This window comes from Bufo bufo, chromosome 9 (assembly GCF_905171765.1).
Source record: "Bufo bufo chromosome 9, aBufBuf1.1, whole genome shotgun sequence".
NCBI classification, from domain to species: Eukaryota; Metazoa; Chordata; class Amphibia; order Anura; family Bufonidae; genus Bufo; species Bufo bufo.
Window position 1 is genome coordinate 225,096,331 of NC_053397.1, and position 25,201 is coordinate 225,121,531.

General features: G+C 43.3%; 1 protein-coding gene across 11 annotated transcripts in view; it reads left to right on the forward strand.

Moving 5' to 3' along the window:
* ST3GAL3 (ST3 beta-galactoside alpha-2,3-sialyltransferase 3) overlaps positions 1 to 25,201 on the forward strand; it is a 274,491-nt gene that overhangs the window by 77,369 nt on the left and 171,921 nt on the right. For 7 of the 11 annotated variants that reach the window (XM_040407845.1, XM_040407844.1, XM_040407851.1 and 4 more), the window contains one exon: positions 12,641 to 12,688. The exons of 2 other annotated variants lie outside the window; for them this stretch is intronic. In XM_040407845.1, coding sequence (XP_040263779.1) covers positions 12,641 to 12,688 — 48 coding nt within the window. Of the gene's footprint in view, positions 1 to 11,271; positions 11,367 to 12,640; positions 12,689 to 25,201 lie in introns of those variants that run through there. 2 more of the 11 variants (XM_040407850.1, XM_040407855.1) reach the window with 1 other exon arrangement.

Below are 25,201 nucleotides of genomic sequence, written 5' to 3' on the forward strand. Positions count from 1 at the left end.
TCGATGTGAGTTGTAAAATCTTAGGATCTGATCCAAGGCACGTTACTGAGTCGTGGTCTGCACTCAATATGCAGAGATGGGAGGAGGGTTTTTACTTTTTATTATTCAGTCCGTTTGCAGGGGACTCAGTTTTGGGTACGCAGCGGTAAGGATTGTGTTTGTTGTGTTTCCAGTCCGAGGGGCAGGGCGCCAAGATTTCTGTGAGAAAACATGAAAAAACTGAATACATTCTGGGAATAATGACAAGACAGACGGCTGCGATCATTACTTGCCTATTGGCTTCTCCTATGACAAACACAGATTTCACGTCTGGTGACGTTGAGAGCTGGAGGACGTTCATAAACTGTAGCAGAGGAGGATCATTCTTATAATATTCAGCATCTCACTGTTCTATGATACGTCAGCGTTGTGTCCCGGGACCAGCCTAAAGTCATTCAGAACCGAGATGTCAAGCTCGTCTCACGTGAATGCCTGCATGTCATCGTCTGTATGACAAATGCCAATATTTTAAGGCAAACTCCATCTACAAACATTGCCTTTTTTTTAAGACTAAGGCTGTTCAGCATTTGCAGTAGTCTGCGTCAACAGGTCAAAGGGAATAACAGAATATTTTCGATGATCTGACACAGAAATATTCTCAGAGATGTAGACACGATTTTGCAGGCTTCAGAGCTGAGATCTTCCGGCATACCCTGCTTGTTCAGTAAAGAATAGGAAGAAACGGTTCCGGAACTTAAACAAATAAAACTTTGTTGCACTTTATTTCTTCTTGTAGCAAATAACTCACATAGACACTATCCTCCATCCTAGCATAGTTGACGCATTTCGAACACAGGATATCCTTACATGATCGCGGTTTAAAACGTTTTCAAACATTTGCAATAGAAAAAGTTGTGCCCCCCCCCCCAGAGGTGGAGATATAAATGTATTTTTTTTTTTTTTTTACAAAGAAAGGCTTTTTGGATCTTTAGGTTAAACACCAGGTCTCCCATGGGATTAAATATGATAAAGGAGTTAATGTATTATTATTAAATTTCATTATTTCATTTATTGAATATAACTAATAATATTTACACCTATATAAAATAAAAAATATTTGTTTTTCTTATATATCTCCCATGCACACTTGAACATCAAGCAAGCTCCATTGTATTTTGTCAAAATGTGAGTTTATGGATTTAACGGAATGTTTTTCTCGGTTTTATTCTGTTCAGACTTTGCGTTTTTCTTGTTTATACAGGGAGTGCAGAATTATTAGGCAAGTTGTATTTTTGAGGATTAATTTTATTTTTGAACAACAACCATGTTCTCAATGAACCCAAAAAACTCATTAATATCAAAGCTGAATATTTTTGGAAGTAGTTATTAGTTTGTTTTTAGTTTTAGCTATTTTAGGGGGATATCTGTGTGTGCAGGTGACTATTACTGTGCATAATTATTAGGCAACTTAACAAAAAACAAATATATACTCATTTCAATTATTTATTTTTACCAGTGAAACCAATATAACATCTCAACATTCACAAATATACATTTCTGACATTCAAAAACAAAACAAAAATAAATCAGTGACCAATATAGCCACCTTTCTTTGCAAGGACACTCAAAAGCCTGCCATCCATGGATTCTGTCAGTGTTTTGATCTGTTCACCATCAACATTGCGTGCAGCAGCAACCACAGCCTCCCAGACACTGTTCAGAGAGGTGTACTGTTTTCCCTCCTTGTAAATCTCACATTTGATGATGGACCACAGGTTCTCAATGGGGTTCAGATCAGGTGAACAAGGAGGCCATGTCATTAGATTTTCTTCTTTTATACCCTTTCTTGCCAGCCACGCTGTGGAGTACTTGGACGCGTGTGATGGAGCATTGTCCTGCATGAAAATCATGTTTTTCTTGAAGGATGCAGACTTCTTCCTGTACCACTGCTTGAAGAAGGTGTCTTCCAGAAACTGGCAGTAGGACTGGGAGTTGAGCTTGACTCCATCCTCAACCCGAAAAGGCCCCACAAGCTCATCTTTGATGATACCAGCCCAAACCAGTACTCCACCTCCACCTTGCTGGCGTCTGAGTCGGACTGGAGCTCTCTGCCCTTTACCAATCCAGCCACGGGCCCATCCATCTGGCCCATCAAGACTCACTCTCATTTCATCAGTCCATAAAACCTTAGAAAAATCAGTCTTGAGATATTTCTTGGCCCAGTCTTGACGTTTCAGCTTGTGTGTCTTGTTCAGTGGTGGTCGTCTTTCAGCCTTTCTTACCTTGGCCATGTCTCTGAGTATTGCACACCTTGTGCTTTTGGGCACTCCAGTGATGTTGCAGCTCTGAAATATGGCCAAACTGGTGGCAAGTGGCATCTTGGCAGCTGCACGCTTGACTTTTCTCAGTTCATGGGCAGTTATTTTGCGCCTTGGTTTTTCCACACGCTTCTTACGACCCTGTTGACTATTTTGAATGAAACGCTTGATTGTTCGATGATCACGCTTCAGAAGCTTTGCAATTTTAAGAGTGCTGCATCCCTCTGCAAGATATCTCACTATTTTTGACTTTTCTGAGCCTGTCAAGTCCTTCTTTTGACCCATTTTGCCAAAGGAAAGGAAGTTGCCTAATAATTATGCACACCTGATATAGGGTGTTGATGTCATTAGACCACACCCCTTCTCATTACAGAGATGCACATCACCTAATATGCTTAATTCGTAGTAGGCTTTCGAGCCTATACAGCTTGGAGTAAGACAACATGCATAAAGAGGATGATGTGGTCAAAATACTCATTTGCCTAATAATTCTGCACGCAGTGTAGACTCAGTCTGAGATTCTGATTGTATAATTGACTATTGATTCATAACATGAAATGTCGCATCTTATATAATTTTATATGTGTATTTTATGTGTTATATGTGGTAAGTTAATAAGTACTCCCTTAGCATCAGGTTTGTGTATTCCCACCCTTGACCTGATTGGAGGTGTGATCTGTATTTAAAAGCCTAGCAAGGGGAGTCTCATTTGGTTACGACTAAGAACACACGTGTTCAAAATGCGTCAACTATGCTAGGATGGAGGATTGTGTCTATGTGAGTTATTTTCTACAAGAAGATATAAAATGCAACAAGGTTTTATTGCAAGTGCTGGAACCATTTCTTCGTATTCATTATGTGAGAGATTTGCCTGGCTCGTTCCTTGCACAGAGCTGTGGATCATGAGGTGAGCTGGATTCCTTTACTGACCCTGCTTGTTCAGTGTCTGGAAAAAGCTTGCAGTATAGATTTGCATCCTGGAGTGTGCATCCTAAACTGACGTTTCCAATAGCAACCAGCAGAATAGTGTTTGTTTAAAGGGGTTGTCCCACGAAAAATATTCTACAGTTTTAAAACCAGCACCTGGATGTGAGTACTTTTGTAATTGCATGTAATTAAAAATGTTGTATAGCCACTGAGTTATTCAAAAAAATGTATCTGTACAGAGTTACTTAAAGGGGTTGCCTGGGATCAGAGCTGAACCCAGACAAACCTCCATTTTCCCCCCGGCAGCCCCCCTGACTTGAGCATCGGAGCAGTTCATGCTCAGATGCTCTCCCTTGCCCTGCACTAAACACACCCAGCAGTGTGTTCGGTGCCGTTACCGGCTCCGATGGGCGGGCTTTAGTGGTACCCTAGCCGTTTTACTGGCTAGAGCAGCGCTAAAGCCCGCCCATCAGGGCTAGTGACATCACTGGACTCCCTGAGCAGCCGGAAGAAGAGGCTTCAGCTCGCCTGCAAGAGACCCGGTACGTCTCTGAGTCTAAGAAAACAGTCTCTTCCTGCTAAGAATTTCCTGGCCATGGACCCAAAATGTCAACGTTTTGGTCCCCGAGCCACTTAGTTATCACTTTTGCCTTATGGAACGGTGCTCCATCGTGCTGGAAAATGCATTGTTCTTCACCAAACTGTTGTTGAATTGTTGGAAGAAGTTGCTGTTGGAGGGTGTTTTGGTGCCATTCTTTATTCATGGCTGTGTTTTTGGGCAAAATTGTGAGTGAGCCCACTCCCTTGGATGAGAAGCAACCCCACACATGAATGGTCTCAGGATGCTTTACTGTTGGCATGACACAGGACTGATGGTAGCGCTCACCTTTTCTTCTCCGGACAAGCCTTTTTCCAGATGCCCCAAACAATCGGAAAGAGGCTTCATCTGAGAATATGACTTTGCCCCAGTCCTCAGCAGTCCATTCACCAGACTTTCTGCAGAAGATCAATCTGTCCCTGATGTTTTTTTTGGAGAGAAGTGGCTTCTTTGCTGCCCTTCTTGACACCAGGCCATCTTCCAAAAGTCTTCGCCTCACTGTGCATGCAGATGCGCTCACACCTGCCTGCTGCCATTCCTGATCAAGCTCTGCACTGGTGGCACTCCGATCCCACAGCTGAATCCTCTTTAGGAGACGATCCTGGCGCTTGCTGGACTTTCTTGGGCGCCCAGAAGCCTTCTTAACAAGAATTGAACCTCTTTCCTTGAAGTTCTTGATGATCCTATAAATTGTTGATTGAGGTGCAATCTTAGTAGCCACAATATCCTTGCCTGTGAAGCCATTTTTATGCAACGCAATGATGGCTGCACGCGTTTCTTTGCAGGTCACCATGGTTAACAATGGAAGAACAATGATTTCAAGCATCACCCTCCTTTTAACATGTCAAGTCTGCCATTTTAACCCAATCAGCCTGACATAATGATCTCCAGCCTTGTGCTCGTCAACATTCTCACCTGAGTTAACAAGACGATTACTGAAATGATCTCAGCAGGTCCTTTAATGACAGCAATGAAATGCAGTGGAAAGGTTTCTTTGGTTAATTTTCATGGCAAAGAAGGACTATGCAATTCATCTGATCACTCTTCATAACATTCTGGAGTATATGCAAATTGCTATTATAAAAACATAAGCAGCAACTTTTCCAATTTCCAATATTTATGTAATTCTCAAAACTTTTGGCCACGACTGTATGATGTCTGATTTTAATTTTTTACATTATTCATGGGATAACCCCTTTAACCATAATAATGATGAGGTATCCATCTGAGACATGAGTATTGTTGTTGGGTTGATTGCAGAGTTGTCAGAGATCTGATGTTACGCTGTTACCCCAGTGCCTTTCACATTGCTGAGTTGAGGGTCCTCTTCTACCATCTGCCCGACATCTGACTAAGCTCTCCTGTATTTGTTGTATTTTTCTCTTCTCCGCAGCGTTCTGCCAAAGTCATCTTCGTAATAACAACGGCAAAATCAGCAGGGGATTCAATAAAAATAGTCTTAATATGAAAATGAAATTCTTATTAAAAGAGCTTTAATTTGTGTTTGTAAGTCGGCCGTGTTCCCAGGGTACGGGGCTCATGTATTACCGAGGGATCACAGCTAAATTAATACCATTCCTCCAGTCTTAACGAAGAGGAGCGCGTCCGTTCTCCAGACCCTTCATGGTCTATGATAAGATTGCGAAGCAGCCGATCCTTATGTTCCTTAGAAGAATATCCAGCATCTCCTTATAAGCAGATGGCTGCGGTCTGCGGCAGCGGTTTTGTATCAGTGACGGTGTTACCTTATCTACTGTACACGGAGCCAAACTCATACTAGAAGCATTTTTTTTAGATCGGAGGTAGAATCCTCCCAAAAGATCAGCAGATATATTTGAGCTTCTGGGTTATCTAGTGATTTAGTAGAAACTCTGAGATTATGTTAGTGAAATCCACTTTTTTTCTAACGTAAATAGGTCCAAAATGTGGTGCAGATTATTATTTTTTATACTCGTATTTTTATATTGATTGGAGCTGTGATTTTTATACAAAGTTTTATGCAAAGTTCTGCATAGATGCTCAACCCTTCATAAACAGTTGGCAACCAGCAGCCACCACTAGGGGGAGCCCACTGCATACATTATGTACATTCAACATAATACTATAATAGGGTGCAGTAAACTCCTGAGCTCCCCCTAGTGCTGACTGCAGGTAACAAAAATGAGGAATTTCAAATGTAGAATTCCCTTTATGGCAGAGGTTGCGGTAAACAACGACTTTGGATGCATCCGGTTGGGACCCGCACAGAACTGCCTGCAGCCAGTCCAAGCGCAGCTAAAATGGTGGCATCACAGGTGTGATGGAGGGGTAGGTGCAGGGGAAACAATATTTTCTTCACTGGGAGTGAAGAACCCCTTTAAAGAGAACCTATCATCAACTTTATGTTGACCTCACTAAGGGCAGCATAAATTAGTGACAGAAATACTGATTTAAGCTAAAATTTAGTGGTTACCGAGAAGCAGCATCATAATCATTGCAGCCCAGCCTTGAAAAGAGTCAAATCTAGCTGAGAAGAGTCCTGGTTATTCCTAATCTCCTGCTCTCCCCGTCCATCTGCTGAAAGCACAGGCAGAAGAGAAATTAGCTCAGTCAGTGAGAAAAGGCGATAAGACATTCTTTAGATACTTAAACAAGGAATTGCCAAATTAAAAACAAAAGAAGGCAGGTATATGGAAGAAGATAAAGAACTAGCTGACTGCCTCAATGAATACTTCTGTTCAGTTTTTACAAAGGAAAATGAAGGAAAAGGACCTCAGTTAGGAAGAAAGACTAATGAATCTTTTGATGCATGTGTCTTTACAGAGGAAGAGGTTCTAAGTCAGCTGTCTAAAATTAATACAAATAAGTCACAGGGGCCTGATGGGATACACCCAAAGCTACTAAAAGAGCTCAGCGGTGAACTAGCAAAACCATTAACAGATTTATTTAACCAATCACTGGCAACAGGAGTCGTCCCAGAAGATTGGAAATTAGCAAATGTTGTGCCCATTCACAAGAAAGGTAGTAGGGAGGAATCGGGCAACTATAGGCCAGTAAGCCTGACATCAATAGTGGGGAAATTAATGGAAACCATACTTAAGGAGAGGATTGTGGAACATCTAAAATCCCATGGATTGAAAGATGAAAAGATAAGAGTCTTTGTGCTTGGACTCCCATATTGTTGAAAGGATTAGGCAGTGGCTGAGGGACAGACAGCAGAGGGTTGTAGTCAATGGAGTATATTAAGACCAAGGTCTTGTTACCAGTGGGGTACCTCAGGGATCTGTACTGGGACCCATATTGTTTAACATTTTTATCAGCAAAATTGCAGAAGGCCTCGATGGTAAGGTGTGTCTTTTTGCTGATGACACAAAGATTTGTAACAGGGTTGATGTTCCTGGAGGGATACACTAAATGGAAAAGGATTTAGGAAAACTAGAGGAAAATCAAAAATCTGGCAACTAAAATGTAATGTTGATAAGTGCAAGAAAATGCACCTGGGGCGTAAAAACCCAAGAGCACAATATACAATCAGTGATACAGTCCTAACCTCAGTATCTGAGGAAAGGGATTTTAGGGGTCATTATTTCAGAAGACTTAAAGGTAGGCAGACCATGTCATAGAGCAGCAGGAGATGCTAGCAGAATGCTGTGGTGTATAGGGAGAGGCATTACCAGTAGACAGAGGGGGGCGCCCTTGCCGCTCTACAGAGCACTAGTGAGACCTCATCTGGAGTATTGTGCTCAGTACTGGAGACCATATCTCCAGAAGGATATTGATACTTTGGAGAGAGTTCAGAGAAGAGCTACTAAACTGGTCCATGGATTGCAGGATAAAACTTACCAGTAAAGATTAAAGGACCTTAACATGTAAAGCTTGGAAGAAAGACGAGACAGAGGGGAGATGAGAGAAACTGCTAAATACATAAAGGGAATCAACAAGGTAAAAGAGGAGAGAATATTTAAAAGAAGAAAAACTGCTACAAGACGACATAGTTTTAAATTAGAGGGGCAAAGGTTTAAAAGTAATATCAGGAAGTATTACTTTACTGAGAGAGTAGTGGATGCATGGAATAGCCTTCCTGCAGAAGTGGTAGCTGCAAATACAGTGGAGGAGTTTAAGCATGCATGGGATAGGCATAAGGCCATCCTTCATATAAGATAGGGCCGGGGGCTATCCATAGTACTCAGTATATTGGGCAGACTAGATGGGCCACATGGTTCTTATCTGCCGACACATTCTATGTTTCTATGGTTCTCTCCTAGAGAGAAAGGGAGAAAACTAGGTAGAAGACTGTCAGTCATCAGCAGGTGGGCAGTGAGAGCAGGAATTAATGAATAAATATGACTCTTCTCAGGAGGCCGTGACTCTTCTGCAATGATTACAATGTTGGTTCTCGGCAACCACTTACTTTTAACTTTTAAATGACAGACCGCTGAAATCAACTCGCCTGTCTCTACTTTATGCTGCCGTTAGTATGGGCAGCATAAAGTTGATGACAGGTTCCCTTTAAGCTTTATTCAGAAAATACAACTCGAGAACCAGTGTGGTGACTGCATTTTGTAGTGGTGTTTGGCGCTGTTATGTTTGTTCATTTTGTGAGGGAATGACAAGGAAATATTCTGACAAACAGCAGAATAAGCCTGTAAATTGTGCAGACGTCAGGCGACTGACAGGAAACTCTCAGCACCTTGTCAGGTTTGTTTGCTGGATATTTAAGCAAATAGAACTTTCCTGGTAACTTTCTGGAAAGTGCAGCATTGTGGTGAGACAGTCAGAATCTTTCAGATTTTATGTTCCTGATAAATGCAGAAGACATTGTACAGAATGAGGGGATGGAGGCGGCAGCTGGTGGTAATGGTACTTTCACACTTGTGTTATAGGATTCCGGCAGGCAGTTCCGTCGCCGGAACTGCCTGCTGGATCCGGAAATCCGTATGCAAACGGATAACATTTGTTTTCGGATCTGTCTAACAAATGCATTGAAATACCGGATCCGTCTCTCCAGTGTCATCCAGAAAACCGGATCCGGTATTTATTTTTTCCACATTTTTAAAGGTCTACGCATGCAGAACACTTGGTACCGGATCCGACATTAATACATTTCGGCATTAATACATTTCAATGTAAATGAATGCCTGATCCGGAAAGTGTTCCGGAATTTTGGTCGAAGAAATCACCACAGCATACTGCAGTATTTTCTCCGGCCAAATACTGTAAGAGGGACTGAACTGAATATATCCTGATGCACACTGAACAGATTGCTTTCTATTCAGAATGCATTAGGATAAAACTGAAGCGTTTTTTTTCCGGTATTGAGCCCCTGTGACGGAACTCAATACCGCAAAACTTTTACGCTAGTGTGAAAGTACCCTAACATTGGTAGTAGATTGCCACTGTATCACAGTGTTATAGTTTGTTACTTTTCCTCTCTAGTTCTGACCTTGAGTTGGGCCTTATGCACACCGCCGTATCAGTTTTATGGTTCCCAAATTACAGATCCACAAAACACGGATCCTGGCCGTGTGCATGCCAACATTTTTTTGCAAGCTCCTCTGAAAATATCCTATACTTTTCCACAAAACGGACAAGAATAGGACATGTTCTATCTTTGTTGCGGGTGCCATGGAACAGACATATGGATGTGGGCAGCTCACAATGTGCTCTTCGCATCTTTTGGAACCCCATTAAAATGAATGGGTCCCCATCCGATCCACAAAAAATGCAGATCAGATGCGGAACGCACATATGGTTGTGTGCATGAGGCCTTATTCACATTTTTATTCTCAAGTCTAAAGCTACATTGGTAGTGAGCGGTTACTGCAGTGCATTGTGGGAGTTCAGTTACAGCTGACATATTTCTGACGAGATGGAGCTAAACCCTCATCTGTTTCCAAGGCAGGCAGCAGAATTTTACCAACAGCAATGTATATGAATGAGAAAAACCTCAGAAAATAAAAAAATGAAATTATGAAGTTACTCAACGTGTGAACTAAAAACTCTGCTCACATAATTGAGTGCGTGACCAACACCAGAGACAAATGTATCTTCATTTATACCAGTTTTCTGGCGCAAATGAAGTAGAATTCTTATTTAAGTTTTGAAGAATGATCACCTCCCCGATCAGTTTTAAGGCTATGTACACCTTTGGGGGCATTTAAAAGAAAATATTATTCATTGTACTTCTTTTGAGCTAAAAAAATAAATAAATTAAATTGGTCTTTATTACAAATATAGCTTCCTTTTGTTCTGTACAAAGCTGAGATGCTCTAGTAATACCCTTTGGATTTTCTCTCTTTTCCGTCATCTGGGGAGCAGACGGGCTCCTTATCTCTGCTCTCTGACATTATAAACACTCAGTATAGCTCAATCCTTATCTTACTGATAAGTAATGGGCTTAAATAAGTGTTGATGACCTCTTAGTAATTTAAGATAAGGTTTATTAGATGACTGGCACAAAGTGAAAGAACCAATCACACAGTTAACCTTTTGTGACAGAACGGCTCAATATTTTTAATAAAGGACAAATCAAAATATGATTGTTAGCCAAAAATTTGTAACCTGCAATAAACTAAAATTGCCTCCGAAGGTTGTACATAGCCTTTTAATACTTTTTCATCCACATAAAATAAAAAGTGGAGATATCTCCAGCATGAGGCTGGAAACCAGGTGGGGCAGGGGGATCCAGGCTAAGTTTTGCTATGGGATCCCAGGAGATCTGCGTATGCCCCCGGCTGGAGATTCCTGCACTTGATCTGTTTTTCCTCATCGGTGGTGACAGAATTTCATTCTCTTGAGTTTCTCTGTGTCTTATGGATGTTTAGATGAGAATATTCTGGGCCACGTCCACAACTTGTGTAATGATGAAATCACCTTAATGTGTTCTTTGGCTTCACATAAAGTGAGGATCCAGAATCAGGAGAGGACGGGCAGACGGATGTTTACAGAGGAGTCCAGATACTTGCACAGTCCCTGCTGTGGTCCCATCACTTCAGTTGTGGTAGTTCTCTTTATTTTTTTATTTCAGGGTATGTATAGTTTTGCAACCATTTTTATTCTTAGAGTGCAGTTAAAAAGCAACCAGTCTACAGGAAAGATCTGCTTTGTGTCTACATTCCTCTGCAGAATCTGTATGTCTCTATGGTTAAGAACAAAGCCTGTGTCGTCTGACCCGCAGTAGCCTGTCCTCTCTTCTTTTCGGATCACTGCAGGATCATAAATGTCAGTGGCCACCATACCTCCCAACTTTGAAAAGTTCATTTTTTACACTAAGCCTTGCCTTTACCTCCACCCAGTGCCTATCCCCCGATGAATGGAGCACATCATCCCACAGGCCCCAGCCTGTGCTCCTTCCCACTCAGCAGCCAAGATGACATCACTGCATCGCACTTGCCTGCTGGGAAGAGCACATACTGACGACTCCTTGCTTCACCACCGACTTTAACTGTATCTGGATCCTAAGGACACAGATACAGTTGGAATCGGAGCATGCTGCAGCACTTCTGGGAGCGTGAGACAGCCACCGAAATCTGGGATTGTCCTGCTGGATCCAGGTCGATTTAAAGGTATGCTTGCTGTCAGTGAGCAGGAACATTCATTCTTTACATCCAGCGGTTGGCACAGACCTAGTACCTTGTCATGGTTGCAATATATTAGTCTAGGCCAGGGCTCAACAACCTCCGGCACTCCAGTTGTTGTGAAACTACAACTCCCAGTATGCACACTTGCTAAGCCGTTCTTGAATGGAGCATGCTGGGAATGCTGGGAATTATAGTTTCACAAGAACTAGAGTGCTGGAGGTCGCTGACCCCTTAGTCTAGGGCTAGGCTTTGCTCTACCAGCTAAACACAGCAGCAACACAAGTATCTCCCACTGATACACTGTAGCAAACTGAGCACTGCCTACCCTGGATGGTAGTTAACCCTTTCTTGTGTAAACAGGACTAGGACGGGATGGTTTTTCAGCCTCTGGGTGTAATCAAGAATGTCCCCATTCACTGACAAGAAACAAAGATCTTGAAAATCACCAGGAATTGACACATAATGTAATAGAATGTCGCAGACGGTTCCATTTTACTATAATGACGCATTTTTTTTTACGTATGAATAGATGATCCCTTTAATACATGAGCGCGCTGCGTTGTGTTTCAGGCAGCGGTTACAGATATTCATATCAGGTTCATGTTTGCAGCTCATAAATCTCAGGAAATGCAGCTTTATTTTGGGATTATTTATATTTCTATGTTTGGAGACCTAGGAGGGTATTTTAAGAAAGTTTTAAGGCTGAGCAAATAAATAGAGACTATAAAAAGGAATGACCTGGATCTGGGGGACGGAGAGGACTCGCTGCACAGGGCCCTGATAATTCACACTGTAACGCTGGGGAGCAATGCATTGTGGGGGCTACACAAGGTCATCAGCCTGTGACTGGACACAGAGGAAGGAATCCTTGCAGGATGCAGTTAGAGGACTCCTAACCAAGCTGCAGGAGTCCAGGCCATGGGTTACTGCCATGACCACAGTATGGAGGCATGCTGATAGGAGGAGATGGCCGGCGGTTATTACAGGATCCTATTCTATGGGAACAGATCCCAAGGACCAGAGATCCATTATGACCAGACTCTTCCTATTGGGGCTCAACTTTTTGGATTCTTCATCAGTGTTTATGGCTCCTGGATTTCTCTCATTGTTGTGGAATATGGGGTCAGTGGAGACCCCTTTAAATGCTAATACCATATAGAAGGGGCTGGGGATAGGGGCAATTTTTATTTTATTCTCTTCATTATTTCCTGAAAATGTTTAATCAGAAAAAAGATTGAACTTGTCCTCTTGTATTACAGATTCAATGCTTCACGCCTTTGACTCCGTTGGACACAGTTTAGGCCCAGGTACAATCCCCCCATTCAGCACTTCTCCCCACCTCCTGTCTGCGCAACCTCTCCTACTTCTACCGCAGAGCTAATACGCCCTCTTCCTTGCATTCGGCAGCCATGTTGGGAGGCATAGAGCTTTACTGAGAAGGTGGTGACCACATGCAGAGTGCAGAGACCTCCAGATGACCAGCACTAATGCCCCAGAACCTCCAGAGGATGCATCTCAGACTTCTGTCCTGAGGACGTTTGCCTCTAGGATGAGCCGATGACGCCATTGTTGACCTTCATGCAGAAGATGAGGCAGCATCCTGAACGTCTGTGGTCCATTCCCTGGTGGTGAGCGGGTGGAGGCTCTGTGTAAACTTTATGCATATAGGTCATATTATCAGTTTTTTATTATTCTTGCAGGAGATGGTCCAGTGAAAATTATGTTTCTATTAGATAATCATTGGATTTCCCGGGAGGATTTTTACGTTCCGTACTGAAATCTGTGCGGATTGTACTGACAGGTTAAGTGCTGAGTTCATTTCAAGTGGAACAACTTTCCTGGATGTTACGGGAGTCATTGTAAAAGCTCTATAGAGTGAAAAATAACGGATCTGACACCGCACAGAGCTCTGTATTAGCCAGGGGAGCCATCTGTCCCACACCCCATGCATTTCAATGATTATTGGGGGAGTTTTCGTTCAGATGTTAGTAGTGATCATTTACATGCAATGTTTTAGCCCCCTGATCAGAAGACTTGGGGGCAGAGGCGCCCAATGACGTCTCTTTAGGTTTCCATTTCTGCCCATTTTCAAGATGTCTGCTTGCTTTCAGTAGATGGAAATATATCTGTTTACATCCAGAGGCTGAAAACCCACCCTGGCCTAGTTTTAAAGGGGTATCCTGGTAACAACAAATTATAAAGGTCGGACCACTAAGATCCCACTGATTCCCCCATTTGCAGTGGGGGTCAAGCATGTGTATGACTTCTCCGTATGGGACTGCTGAGTCACATAGAGATGAATGGAGCGCATGCTTGAAATAGGGGGCACTGGACCTCTGTTTTTATGATCAGTGGGGTCCCAGTAAGCAGAGACGGTGAAAATGGTGAAAAATTGAAACACTAAGGGGGTCATTTATTAAGACTGGCACTGGATCCCCCGAAGTTATGAAGCGGCGCTGGCCTGTCCATAACTTCGGCAGATCCTCCGCCAGTTCTAAATGTAAGACGGCTTCCTTGCTGTCCTACATTTAGACCATTTTCGCCTAAAACAGGCATAGAAGAAGGTAAATCAGACGGGCCTCCCGGCCCACTCTTTTAGACCTGGCGTGAGCGAAGAAAAGTCTGCGCCAGAAATACGCTTAAAAAATGACCCCCAAGTCTGTAAGAACATGGCAGAATATGGGAGTTGTTCAGGGATCTGTAGATCCCTTTTTACCATTAGGGTCTGACGTCATCATACTCTACATTGGTCTGTCCTCGTAAAATCTGCCCCCCCCTTTAATATATAGCAATTAACCCTGAAATAGTCTTCCCCTCTTACGTTTCTTTGTGTCAGGGGTCAGCAACTATAATTCCCAGTATACTTAATTCTCTTCTATGGTAGTTCTGAGAACACCAAAGCCAATGTGCATGCTGGGAGTTGTAGTTGACCCCTACTCTAAGTTGTTCCACTTGAAAGGTATTTGTCATAGCGCTTTAATTTTGGGTAATTTTGAGCTCAAACAGTTGCATATAGGATACCCCCATTCCAATATGGTTCCTTGTCCACTTGCCTTCCAACATGCCAGATGTTTGCCTCTGACGCTCCTGTCTACAGATCCTTGCATTCTGCGGCTTTTGCTGTATTCCCTGGCTCTGGCCCTTCGCGGGTCAATCCCTTTCTTGCTTCTGAATCAGCTCGCCGGCATTGCTGTATCCTGGGGGCTACAATACAATCTTGTGGGACCTTTGGGAAGCTCTTGCCATAAGCTTCATCTGCTCCATTTGAGTTTCTTCTGCTGTAATATTCCATTTTCAGACTCCTCTGATATATCAGATCGTCCAGACCCCTCGCTATGTGCAGAGACAATGTGAAAACACTTTGTGCGCTTTGTATTTGCTGCACCGCTGGAGTTTTAGGTTTCAGTTTCTATATAATCTTCTAGATGCATCCTTGTCCTGTTCTTTCCATTTTCTCCCCACTTTTTGCTGACATAAAATTAATCCCGCTCATTCACACATTTATGGTGCACACTGATCCCAAGAGAGGAAGGAGGAAACATACAATGGATTGAAGTGGTACAATATTATACGCATTGACTGTAAGCTCAATATTCCACTGTCCCCAAATCACATTCACAGGAGTCCTGGAAGCAGAGATCTCTGTTTGCAAAGTCATTGCATTAAAAACTGGTCTATCCATCATTACCATGTAGATAAAAGACAGTAGGGACAGTCAAGGGATTTCATTGGGACAGCCATGTCAGCCAACCATCTAATGGCAGTCTGTAGGGAGTCTGGAAAGAGAAGTCTGGAGGGGACAGAGAAGTCTGGGGGATAGAAGAGGCTGTAGGGGGACAGTGGGGTCTGGAGCAGGATTCAGGAGTCTCAAAGGGGACATAGAGGAGTCTAGTGGGGGACAGAGGAGTCTGGAGGGGACAAAGGAATCTGGAGGGGACAAAGGAATCTGGAGGGGGACAGCTGTGTCTGGAGGGGGATAGAGGAGTCTGGAGGGGACAAAGGAGTTTGGAGGGGGACAGAGGAGTCTGGAGGGGATAGAAGAGGCTGTAGGGGGACAGTGGGGTCTGGAGAAGGATTGAGGAGTCTGGAGGGGGACAGAGGAGTCTGGAGGGGACAAAGGAATCTGGAGGGGGACAGCTGTGTCTGGAGAGGGATAGAGGAGTCTGGAGGGGACAAAGGAGTTTAGAGGGGGACAGAGGAGTCTGGCGGGGATAGAGGAGTCTGGAGGGGACAAAGGGGCAACATAGGAGTCTGGAGGGGACAAAGCAATTTGGAGGAGGGCAAAGGTGTCTGGAAAGGGACAGAGGTGTCTGGAGGGGGAACAGAGGAGTCTGGAGGGGACAGAGGAATTTGGGGGAAGACATGTATCTACAGAGGGACAGAGGTGTCTGAAGGGGACAAAAGGGTTTGCAGGTCACGTAGTGGTCTGGAGGGGACAGATGAATCTAGAGGTGACAGAGAAATGTGAATGGGACAGGTGACTGGAGAGGGCAGAAGAGTCTTGGAACTGGTCCTCCCTTTACCACTACATGTTTACAGAGGATCCAGGACAGATAACTGTCGGCCAAATTAGTGTTTATCCGACAGCTATCTGATGTGTATGGAAACCTAATGCGTGAAAATCTGACTCTTTGACCACACAGAGTCAGGAAATAACTGGTGGTCTTTCTTCCTTTCTCTGTCTTTATATTGGCAGTAACTTCCCACAGTGGCCAGATCTCACATTGTAGTGTATTGGACTTTAGGAAAATAGGTCCACAATGTGTCAGAAAACTGCAGTTTCCAATTCATGCTGCTTGCACAGTATGACCTTTCTGTTGTGGGTTTGTCAGGGATTTGCTCTGTTTTTTCTCCAGTGACTCACTGTGGAAATAAGCGTCATTGAAAATCGTAAGTGGAATGGCGGTTTTCCATAGTTATTGGAACATTGCATAAAACTGTAGACACCGACTTCTGCAAAAACATCAGGATGTGTTTTCTGGAAGTGTGAACGTGCCTGAACATCAGAGTTGTATCAAAGAGCCAATAAAATTGAGAAATCCACCAGATTTATCAATCCATGGTGAAACATCACTGAAGGAGTTCTGACTGTCAATCTGGCTGCTCTGGGTGCACTGCCTGACAACCACGTTCTTTTCAAGAGGGTTGTCAGGCCGTAAAAGTGCCTAGCGGTTATAATTGTATTTGGTGTTAGGTTTCTGCTCTCTTCAGGCTGAATGCCCACCTTCTTGATCAATTCAATACCCTTGGTACTCTTATGTCGACGTTTCATACAAGTGACGGCTCATATCCTATAGCATATGTGATATACCTGATTTTTTTGATTGGGTGACTAAAATAATAGATGGAGGAGGTGCAGTAGTCATCGCTTATCTAGACTTTAGTAAGGCTTTTGATACTGTCCCACACAGAAGGCTTATCAATAAAGTGCAGTCATTGGGCTTGGACTCCCATATTGTTGAATGGATTAGGCAGTGGCTGAGGGACAGACAACAGAGGGTTGTAGTCAATGGAGTATATTCAGACCAAGGTCTTGTTACCAGTGGGGTACCTCAGGGATCTGTTCTGGGACCCATATTGTTTAATATCTTTATCAGCGAAATTGCAGAAGGCCCCGATGGTAAGGTGTGTCTTTTTGCTGATGACACAAAGATCTGTAACAGGGTTGATGTTCCTGGAGGAATACACCGAATAGAAAAGGACTTAGGAAAACTAGAGGAACGGTCAAAAATCTGGTAACTAAAATGTAATGTTGATAAGTGCAAGATAATGCACCTGGGACGTAAAAACCCAAGAGCAGAATATACAATCAGTGATACAGTCCTAACCTCAGTATCTGAGGAAAGGGGTTTAGGGATCATTATTTCAGAAGACTTAAAGGTAGGCAGACCATGTCATAGAGCAGCAGGAGATGCTAGCAGAATGCTGGGGTGTATAGGGAGAGGCATTACCAGTAGAGAGGGAGGCGCTCATGCCGCTCTACAGAGCACTAGTGAGACCTCATTTGGAGTATTGTGCGCAGTACTGGAGGCCATATCTCCAGAAGGATACTGATACTTTGGAGAGAGTTCAGAGAAGAGCTACTAAACTGGTCCATGGATTGCAGGATAAAACTTAGCAGGAAAGATTAAAGGACCTTAACATGTATAGCTTGGAAGAAAGACGAGACAGAGGGGAGATGAGAGAAACTGCTAAATACATAAAGGGAATCAACAAGGTAAAAGAGGAGAGAATATTTAAAAGAAGAAAAACTGCTACAAGAGGACATAGTGTTAAATTAGAGGGGCAAAGGTTTAAAAGTAATATCGGGAAGTATTACTTTACTGAGAGAGTAGTGGATGCATGGAATAGCCTTCCTGCAGAAGTGGTAGCTGCAAATACAGTGGAGGAGTTTAAGCATGCATGGGATAGGCATAAGGCCATCCTTCATATAAGATAGGGCCGGGGGCTATCCATAGTATTCAGTATATTGGGCAGACTAGATGGGCCGAATGTTTCTTATCTGCCGACACATTCTATGTTTCTATGTCACCGCCTGTATACTACGCACGCCTGTGCACTGCAGCTTTCCGTAACCCTGTACCAGACACCTGCCAAGGGCGAAGGCAAATATTTCATGAAAGATGTGGAGGAGAAAAGTGAAGGCAGCTGGTTGTTTTTGGAAACTGCACAAGCCCAAATGTTTTTTTACCTTAGCGGATAACGGACTGTTTGTTTAGTTATTGGAGGCACTGGGGACTTATTTACGTGCAGGAATAAATCCAGTGCATTAGCCACAATCTCATTAGGAGCCGGGTTCTAGGTGCGGCCAAGATGAGCTTGGAAGACAGCCGGCATGGATCACAGACGCTCATTGTGTGTTAATGGTCAGGGAATTCCAGGATGTGGGTGTATATAGTGTAGGACGGTTGTAAGATGGATATATCCAGACCTTGGTTATTGTAGCCTACGTATGTTCTTCCCAGGACAATTCAGCCCACAACTGACTGGGTCTCTATCATCTTATTGTAGCATCTATGGGGACAGCATTGTAGCTCTATGTAGCATCAGTCGCGCTGAGTTCATGATGGATGTAATGGACACCGAGGCACTGTCTAATTAACCCAAAGAAATCATCTGAATCTGTCACAATATGCACATAATTTAATGGTGAATTCACACCTGGTGAATTTGCTGCAGATTTGCATAGGTAAAATCTGGAGCAGATCACAGTATAAGATAAGTGGTCCATATGCTGGAAAAACAGGCATGCTAAGGGTATTCACATCGGACTTCTAACACAGCAGAGATGAAATTCACTATAAATCTGAGGCAAAATCTAAATGTAAAACCTGCAGATCAGTTGCAGACTGGCAGACGATTTGCAAGATCCATGACAGAAGGTGTCAACCACATGTGGACTGCATTTCTTGAGGCATTTTTGAGGCAGCTGATCCTAAAGTATGAAGGAAGAGACCTACATATGCTCTTTGCATTCATTCCTTTTGGATAAAAAATAAATAAATCAAAAACTGCACAAACCTTCCCTGACCTGAAGATGCTGAGCCCTAGTGCAATATCTATAACCGGCTCCAAGTGCTAGGCATTGTGTAGATCGAGAAAGAACCTAATACTACACCAAGCCAAGCCTGCATGTAAATACACAGCAGCTGCTGAACATAGAAAAACTGTTCTCAGTACTTCTGTGGAAACCACATCACAGTACCACGTGGAAAGACTTCAATCAATATGGGGTTTTACATGGAAGAAAACAATAGAAAAATTGGGATGTTCCAAAATACTGCAGTATGCCGTGCAAACCAGGAGGGTGGGAAGCAGGGACGTCCACTTCTGCTTCCTGCCGGACCCACTTCCAGCTTTGGCTCAAAAAACTGCCATCAGAAACTGCATGTGTGATTCTAGTCAGATTCAGCCCTCGAGCAAAAACACTGTGAAAGTGCACAAGAAGGCAACGTCTGATCCATTTATTTCAGGATCTGCTGTGAACAGTTTTACTTTTATCATTCAAGTCAATAAGTGACAGATTAAAGAAAAAGTGCTGCTGTTTTTAGCCATTTTTTATTTTTTTTTGCAAAGCACAGAAACAAATGCAAGTGTGAAGTGTGTGGTCTATAGGACGGTGGTCCCTGACTTTTTGTGGCTCAACATCAGAACTCACTATTATATACTAAAGCATACCTGTTGTTTCAGGTGCATTTTTCACCAGTTTCCCCTCTGCACCTGAGCTAGCTGCTGTCATGTCTCCCATACACAGAGGAGATCCTGCTCCCTCAGAAGCAGCAGCATGGAGGACATTATACAGCAGTGTAGCTGTGAACCCAGCACTTACTATGCGTCTGTCGTTCTATAGTCCTCCAGCAGCTCACTCCTCCTCCCTCTCTCCAGAGACCTCTATTGGGACCGATATAAACCGGTTTCTTACTTTTTGTAGAGATTTTGTCAATAAATTCAGTGATCGGTACATTGGACAGGGATAGGAGCCAAATAAGTGAAAATATATTTTTTTTCTGTAATAAGATATATTACAAAGTTTTGTTTCTTCACCTGTGCTGTTATTTTTACCCTGGTGTTATCTGCCAATGATTTGGTTTTAATATTTCTACCATTCTAGTAATGCTAAGACATCCTTGGGCCTACTGGCTTACAGGTTGTATCTACAGGTTGTCACTACTCCACCTCACTGTCCCATCGGGCACAAATGGGAGGAAACAGTCAGTGGACCCTAAGAGACATAATGACAGGTCAGATTATAAGGAGCGCAATGTATTACTTCTCTCAAGGCTGCTCCTGTGGGATAATATAATGAAAGACTTCTCTGCTTCAGATGGAGTAGGCTTTCTATCGACTAAAGACGAGGAGCTCATGTCACCCAGTCCAGTTCCGTAATATGACCATACACATTAGATATATTCTGGCGAAACCCAAAGATTATAGCACGATTGTCTGACCATCTAATGTGTATCTGGGCTTCCCAACACTCCCACAGTGGCAGATGTGGGCGAGAGAATGGCTGGGCATGCTGGATTACAACTGCCTAATCTTTTTGTTCTTGAGCGATAAGAGACATCTGGCTTCCATTTACAACACATGCATGCTCGGCCAGACTGAGTGTACATGTGTATACTGGGTACTGTTAGAGAAAGACAGTTATCTCATATGCATGACTGGAATTACTATAAATCTCCACTAATCTGTTTTACTGGTGGGTGTAAATTGGGTGTAATACTTGGACTAAGCACCCACTGACCCTCTGAGAACTTCTGTACCAGACTGGATGACACACAAAGACACTTCATTTATATTTGGCTTTCTACAGATGAATATTCTCTCCTTCTACATTTCTCATCCATTTCCTTGTTCTCTACGGTACTGATATTTGGATACTGTGAGGCACGGTAGTAGTCTGAGGACTGAATGGAGTAATATGCACCTGGGCTTAATATATTCAACCCACTTAAAGAGGTTTTCTAGTAAAAATGGCCCCTGGTTGTCTGCTCCCCACCGCTCCTCCGCGCTGCCTCCACAGTCTCCATCTTCCACTCTCAGGACTGTTTACATCCAGCTGGCTATGGACATGGTCACATGCACCGCTCCAGCCAATGACTGGCTTTGGCCACAAGCAACACGTGACCAATGAAGCCAGTCATTGGCTGTAGCGGTGGATGTGACCATAACCAGCTGGACCTGAACATGTAGAGGCAGTGCCGAGGACCGGAGCAGCGGGGAGCAGGTAAGTATCAATCTTCTGTTTCAGGGGCCATGCTGCAGGCTTTAAGCTAGTGCCAAAACATTTATCAAATTCCAGGAAGCCTTGGCTACTGGCCCATGTAAATAAGACAGTGAAGTAGGAATGAGGCATCTGGAGGTCCCATACCTCACTATAACCAGGAAAGAGAGGTAAGACATGATTGCACATGCCGTTAATGATCACTTCCCATACAGCCCCGAGGAGCCTTCCTTCAATAGATAATTTCTTATCTCCGGTAGTTAAAATCCTATTAGTGCAGATATTGGGAGTGAAGCTTTTTATCAATCCTGGGCTCATACATTTCATAAGATTACAGATAAAAGCACTGACAGAAATATTCTCGCTCATCACGGATGATTACAGATCATTTACATACATAACTTAAGACCTACTTTATTTAGATTAAGATACTTTTTGGATGCTTTTAAAGGGGTTCTCCACTTTGGACAATCATGTGATCCTGCTGGTCAGACCTTCAGTCATCAGCTGTTATCAGCTGTGCGCATCGGTTTTAGTCTGGCCGATTCTCTGCATATTTTCCGGGTGCAGACGGATCTGTGTCGGTCCCCATTAGGGTTGTCCGGGTTTTTAATATTGATGACCTATCCTCAGAATAGGTCATCAATATCAGATCGGCGGGGGTCCGACGCCCAGCACCCCCACGATCACCTGTATGAGGAGACGACGCCCGCATTGAGCTTGTTCTGTCTCACTTCCTGTTCACTGCTGCTTTGCAATAGACATCGGCGGTGAACAGGAAGAGAGACGTGAGACGGCACGTGCACACTGCGTGCGCCGTCTCCTCATACAGTCCTACACCCGGCACCCCGCCAACTGATATTGATAACCTATCCTGAGGATAGGTTATCAATATTAAAAGCCCGGACAACCCGTTTAATGGGCCCTTCAGGCAACATGCAGCAGTGTCGGATCCAGACATCTCCGGCAGGGAGCAGCCTGGCTAGTGGGGTCAGTACAGAGATCTTTCCCATGATCTTATTATACTCAGGACTGTGACGAGGGGACATCCTCTATGTCTAGAGAAAAGAAAGTTTCTACACAAACATAGAAGATGATTCTTTACTGTAAGAGCAGTGAGACTATCGACTCTTTACTGTAAGAGCAGTGAGACTATGGACTCTTTACTGTAAGAGCAGTGAGACTATGGACTCTTTACTGTAAGAGCAGTGAGACTATGGACTCTTTACTGTAAGAGCAGTGAGACTATGGACTCTATACTGTAAGAGCGGTGAGACTATGGACTCTTTACTGTAAGAGCGGTGAGACTATGGACTCTTTACTGTAAGAGCAGTGAGACTATGGACTCTTTACTGTAAGAGCAGTGAGACTATGGACTCTTTACTGTAAGAGCAGTGAGACTATGGACTCTTTACTGTAAGAGCAGCGAGACTATGGACTCTTTACTGTACGAGCAGTGAGACTATGGACTCTTTACTGTAAGAGCAGTGAGACTATGGACTCTTTACTGTAAGAGCAGTGAGACTATGGACTCTTTACTGTAAGAGCAGTGAGACTATGGACTCTTTACTGTAAGAGCAGCGAGACTATGGACTCTTTACTGTACGAGCAGTGAGACTATGGACTCTTTACTGTACGAGCAGTGAGACTATGGACTCTTTACTGTAAGAGCAGTGAGACTATGGACTCTTTACTGTAAGAGCAGTGAGACTATGGACTCTTTACTGTAAGAGCAGTGAGACTATGGACTCTTTACTGTAAGAGCAGTGAGACTATGGACTCTATACTGTAAGAGCAGTGAGACTGTGGACTCTTTACTGTACGAGCAGTGAGACTATGGACTCTTTACTGTACGAGCAGTAAGACTATGGACTCTTTACTGTAAGAGCAGTGAGACTATGGGACTCTTTATTATAAGAGCAGTGAGACTATGGACTCTTTACTGTAAGAGCAGTGAGACTATGGACTCTTTACTGTACGAGCAGTGAGACTATGGACTCTTTATTATAAGAGCAGTGAGACTATGGACTCTTTACTGTAAGAGCAGTGAGACTATGGACTCTTTACTGTAAGAGCAGTGAGACTATGGACTCTTTACTGTAAGTGCAGTGAGACTATAGACTCTTTACTGTAAGTGCAGTGAGACTATGGACTCTTTACTGTAAGAGCAGTGAGACTATGGACTCTTTACTGTAAGAGCAGTGAGACTTTGGACTTTATAAAGTACGAGCGGTGAGACTATGGACTCTTTAATGTAAGAGTAGTGAGACTATGGACTCTTTACTGTAAGAGCAGTGAGACTATGGACTCTACTGTAAGAGCAGTGAGACTATGGACTCTTTACTGTAAGAGCAGTGAGACTATGGACTCTTTACTGTAAGAGCAGTGAGACTATGGACTCTTTACTGTAAGAGCAGTGAGACTATGGACTCTTTACTGTAAGAGCAGTGAGACTATGGACTCTTTACTGTAAGAGCAGTGAGACTATGGACTCTACTGTAAGAGCAGTGAGACTATGGACTCTTTACTGTAAGAGCAGCGAGACTGTGGACTCTTTACTGTAAAAGCAGCGAGACTGTGGACTCTTTACTGTAAAAGCAGCGAGACTGTGGACTCTTTACTGTAAGAGCAGTGAGACTATGGACTCTTTACTGTAAGAGCAGTGAGACTATGGACTCTTTACTGTAAGAGCAGTGAGACTATGGACTCTTTACTGTAAGAGCAGTGAGACTATAGACTCTACTGTAAGAGCAGTGAGACTATGGACTCTACTGTAAGAGCAGCGAGACTGTGGACTCTTTACTGTAAAAGCAGCGAGACTGTGGACTCTTTACTGTAAGAGCAGCGAGACTATGGACTCTTTACTGTAAGAGCAGCGAGACTGTGGACTCTTTACTGTAAGAGCAGTGAGACTATGGACTCTTTACTGTAAGAGCAGTGAGACTATGGACTCTTTACTGTAAGAGCAGTGAGACTATGGACTCTGTACTGTAAGAGCAGTGAGACTATGGACTCTATACTGTAAGAGCAGCGAGACTATGGACTCTTTACTGTACGAGCAGTGAGACTATGGACTCTATACTGTAAGAGCAGTGAGACTATGGACTCTTTACTATAAGAGCAGTGAGACTATGGACTCTATACTGTAAGAGCAGTGAGACTATGGACTCTGTACTGTAAGAGCAGTGAGACTATGGACTCTATACTGTAAGAGCAGTGAGACTATGGACTCTATACTGTAAGAGCAGTGAGACTATGGACTCTGTACTGTAAGAGCAGTGAGACTATGGGACTCTTTATTATAAGAGCAGTGAGACTATGGACTCTTTACTGTAAGAGCAGTGAGACTATGGACTCTTTACTGTACGAGCAGTGAGACTATGGACTCTTTATTATAAGAGCAGTGAGACTATGGACTCTTTACTGTAAGAGCAGTGAGACTATGGACTCTTTACTGTAAGAGCAGTGAGACTATGGACTCTTTACTGTAAGTGCAGTGAGACTATAGACTCTTTACTGTAAGTGCAGTGAGACTATGGACTCTTTACTGTAAGAGCAGTGAGACTATGGACTCTTTACTGTAAGAGCAGTGAGACTTTGGACTTTATAAAGTACGAGCGGTGAGACTATGGACTCTTTAATGTAAGAGTAGTGAGACTATGGACTCTTTACTGTAAGAGCAGTGAGACTATGGACTCTACTGTAAGAGCAGTGAGACTATGGACTCTTTACTGTAAGAGCAGTGAGACTATGGACTCTTTACTGTAAGAGCAGTGAGACTATGGACTCTTTACTGTAAGAGCAGTGAGACTATGGACTCTTTACTGTAAGAGCAGTGAGACTATGGACTCTTTACTGTAAGAGCAGTGAGACTATGGACTCTACTGTAAGAGCAGTGAGACTATGGACTCTTTACTGTAAGAGCAGCGAGACTGTGGACTCTTTACTGTAAAAGCAGCGAGACTGTGGACTCTTTACTGTAAAAGCAGCGAGACTGTGGACTCTTTACTGTAAGAGCAGTGAGACTATGGACTCTTTACTGTAAGAGCAGTGAGACTATGGACTCTTTACTGTAAGAGCAGTGAGACTATGG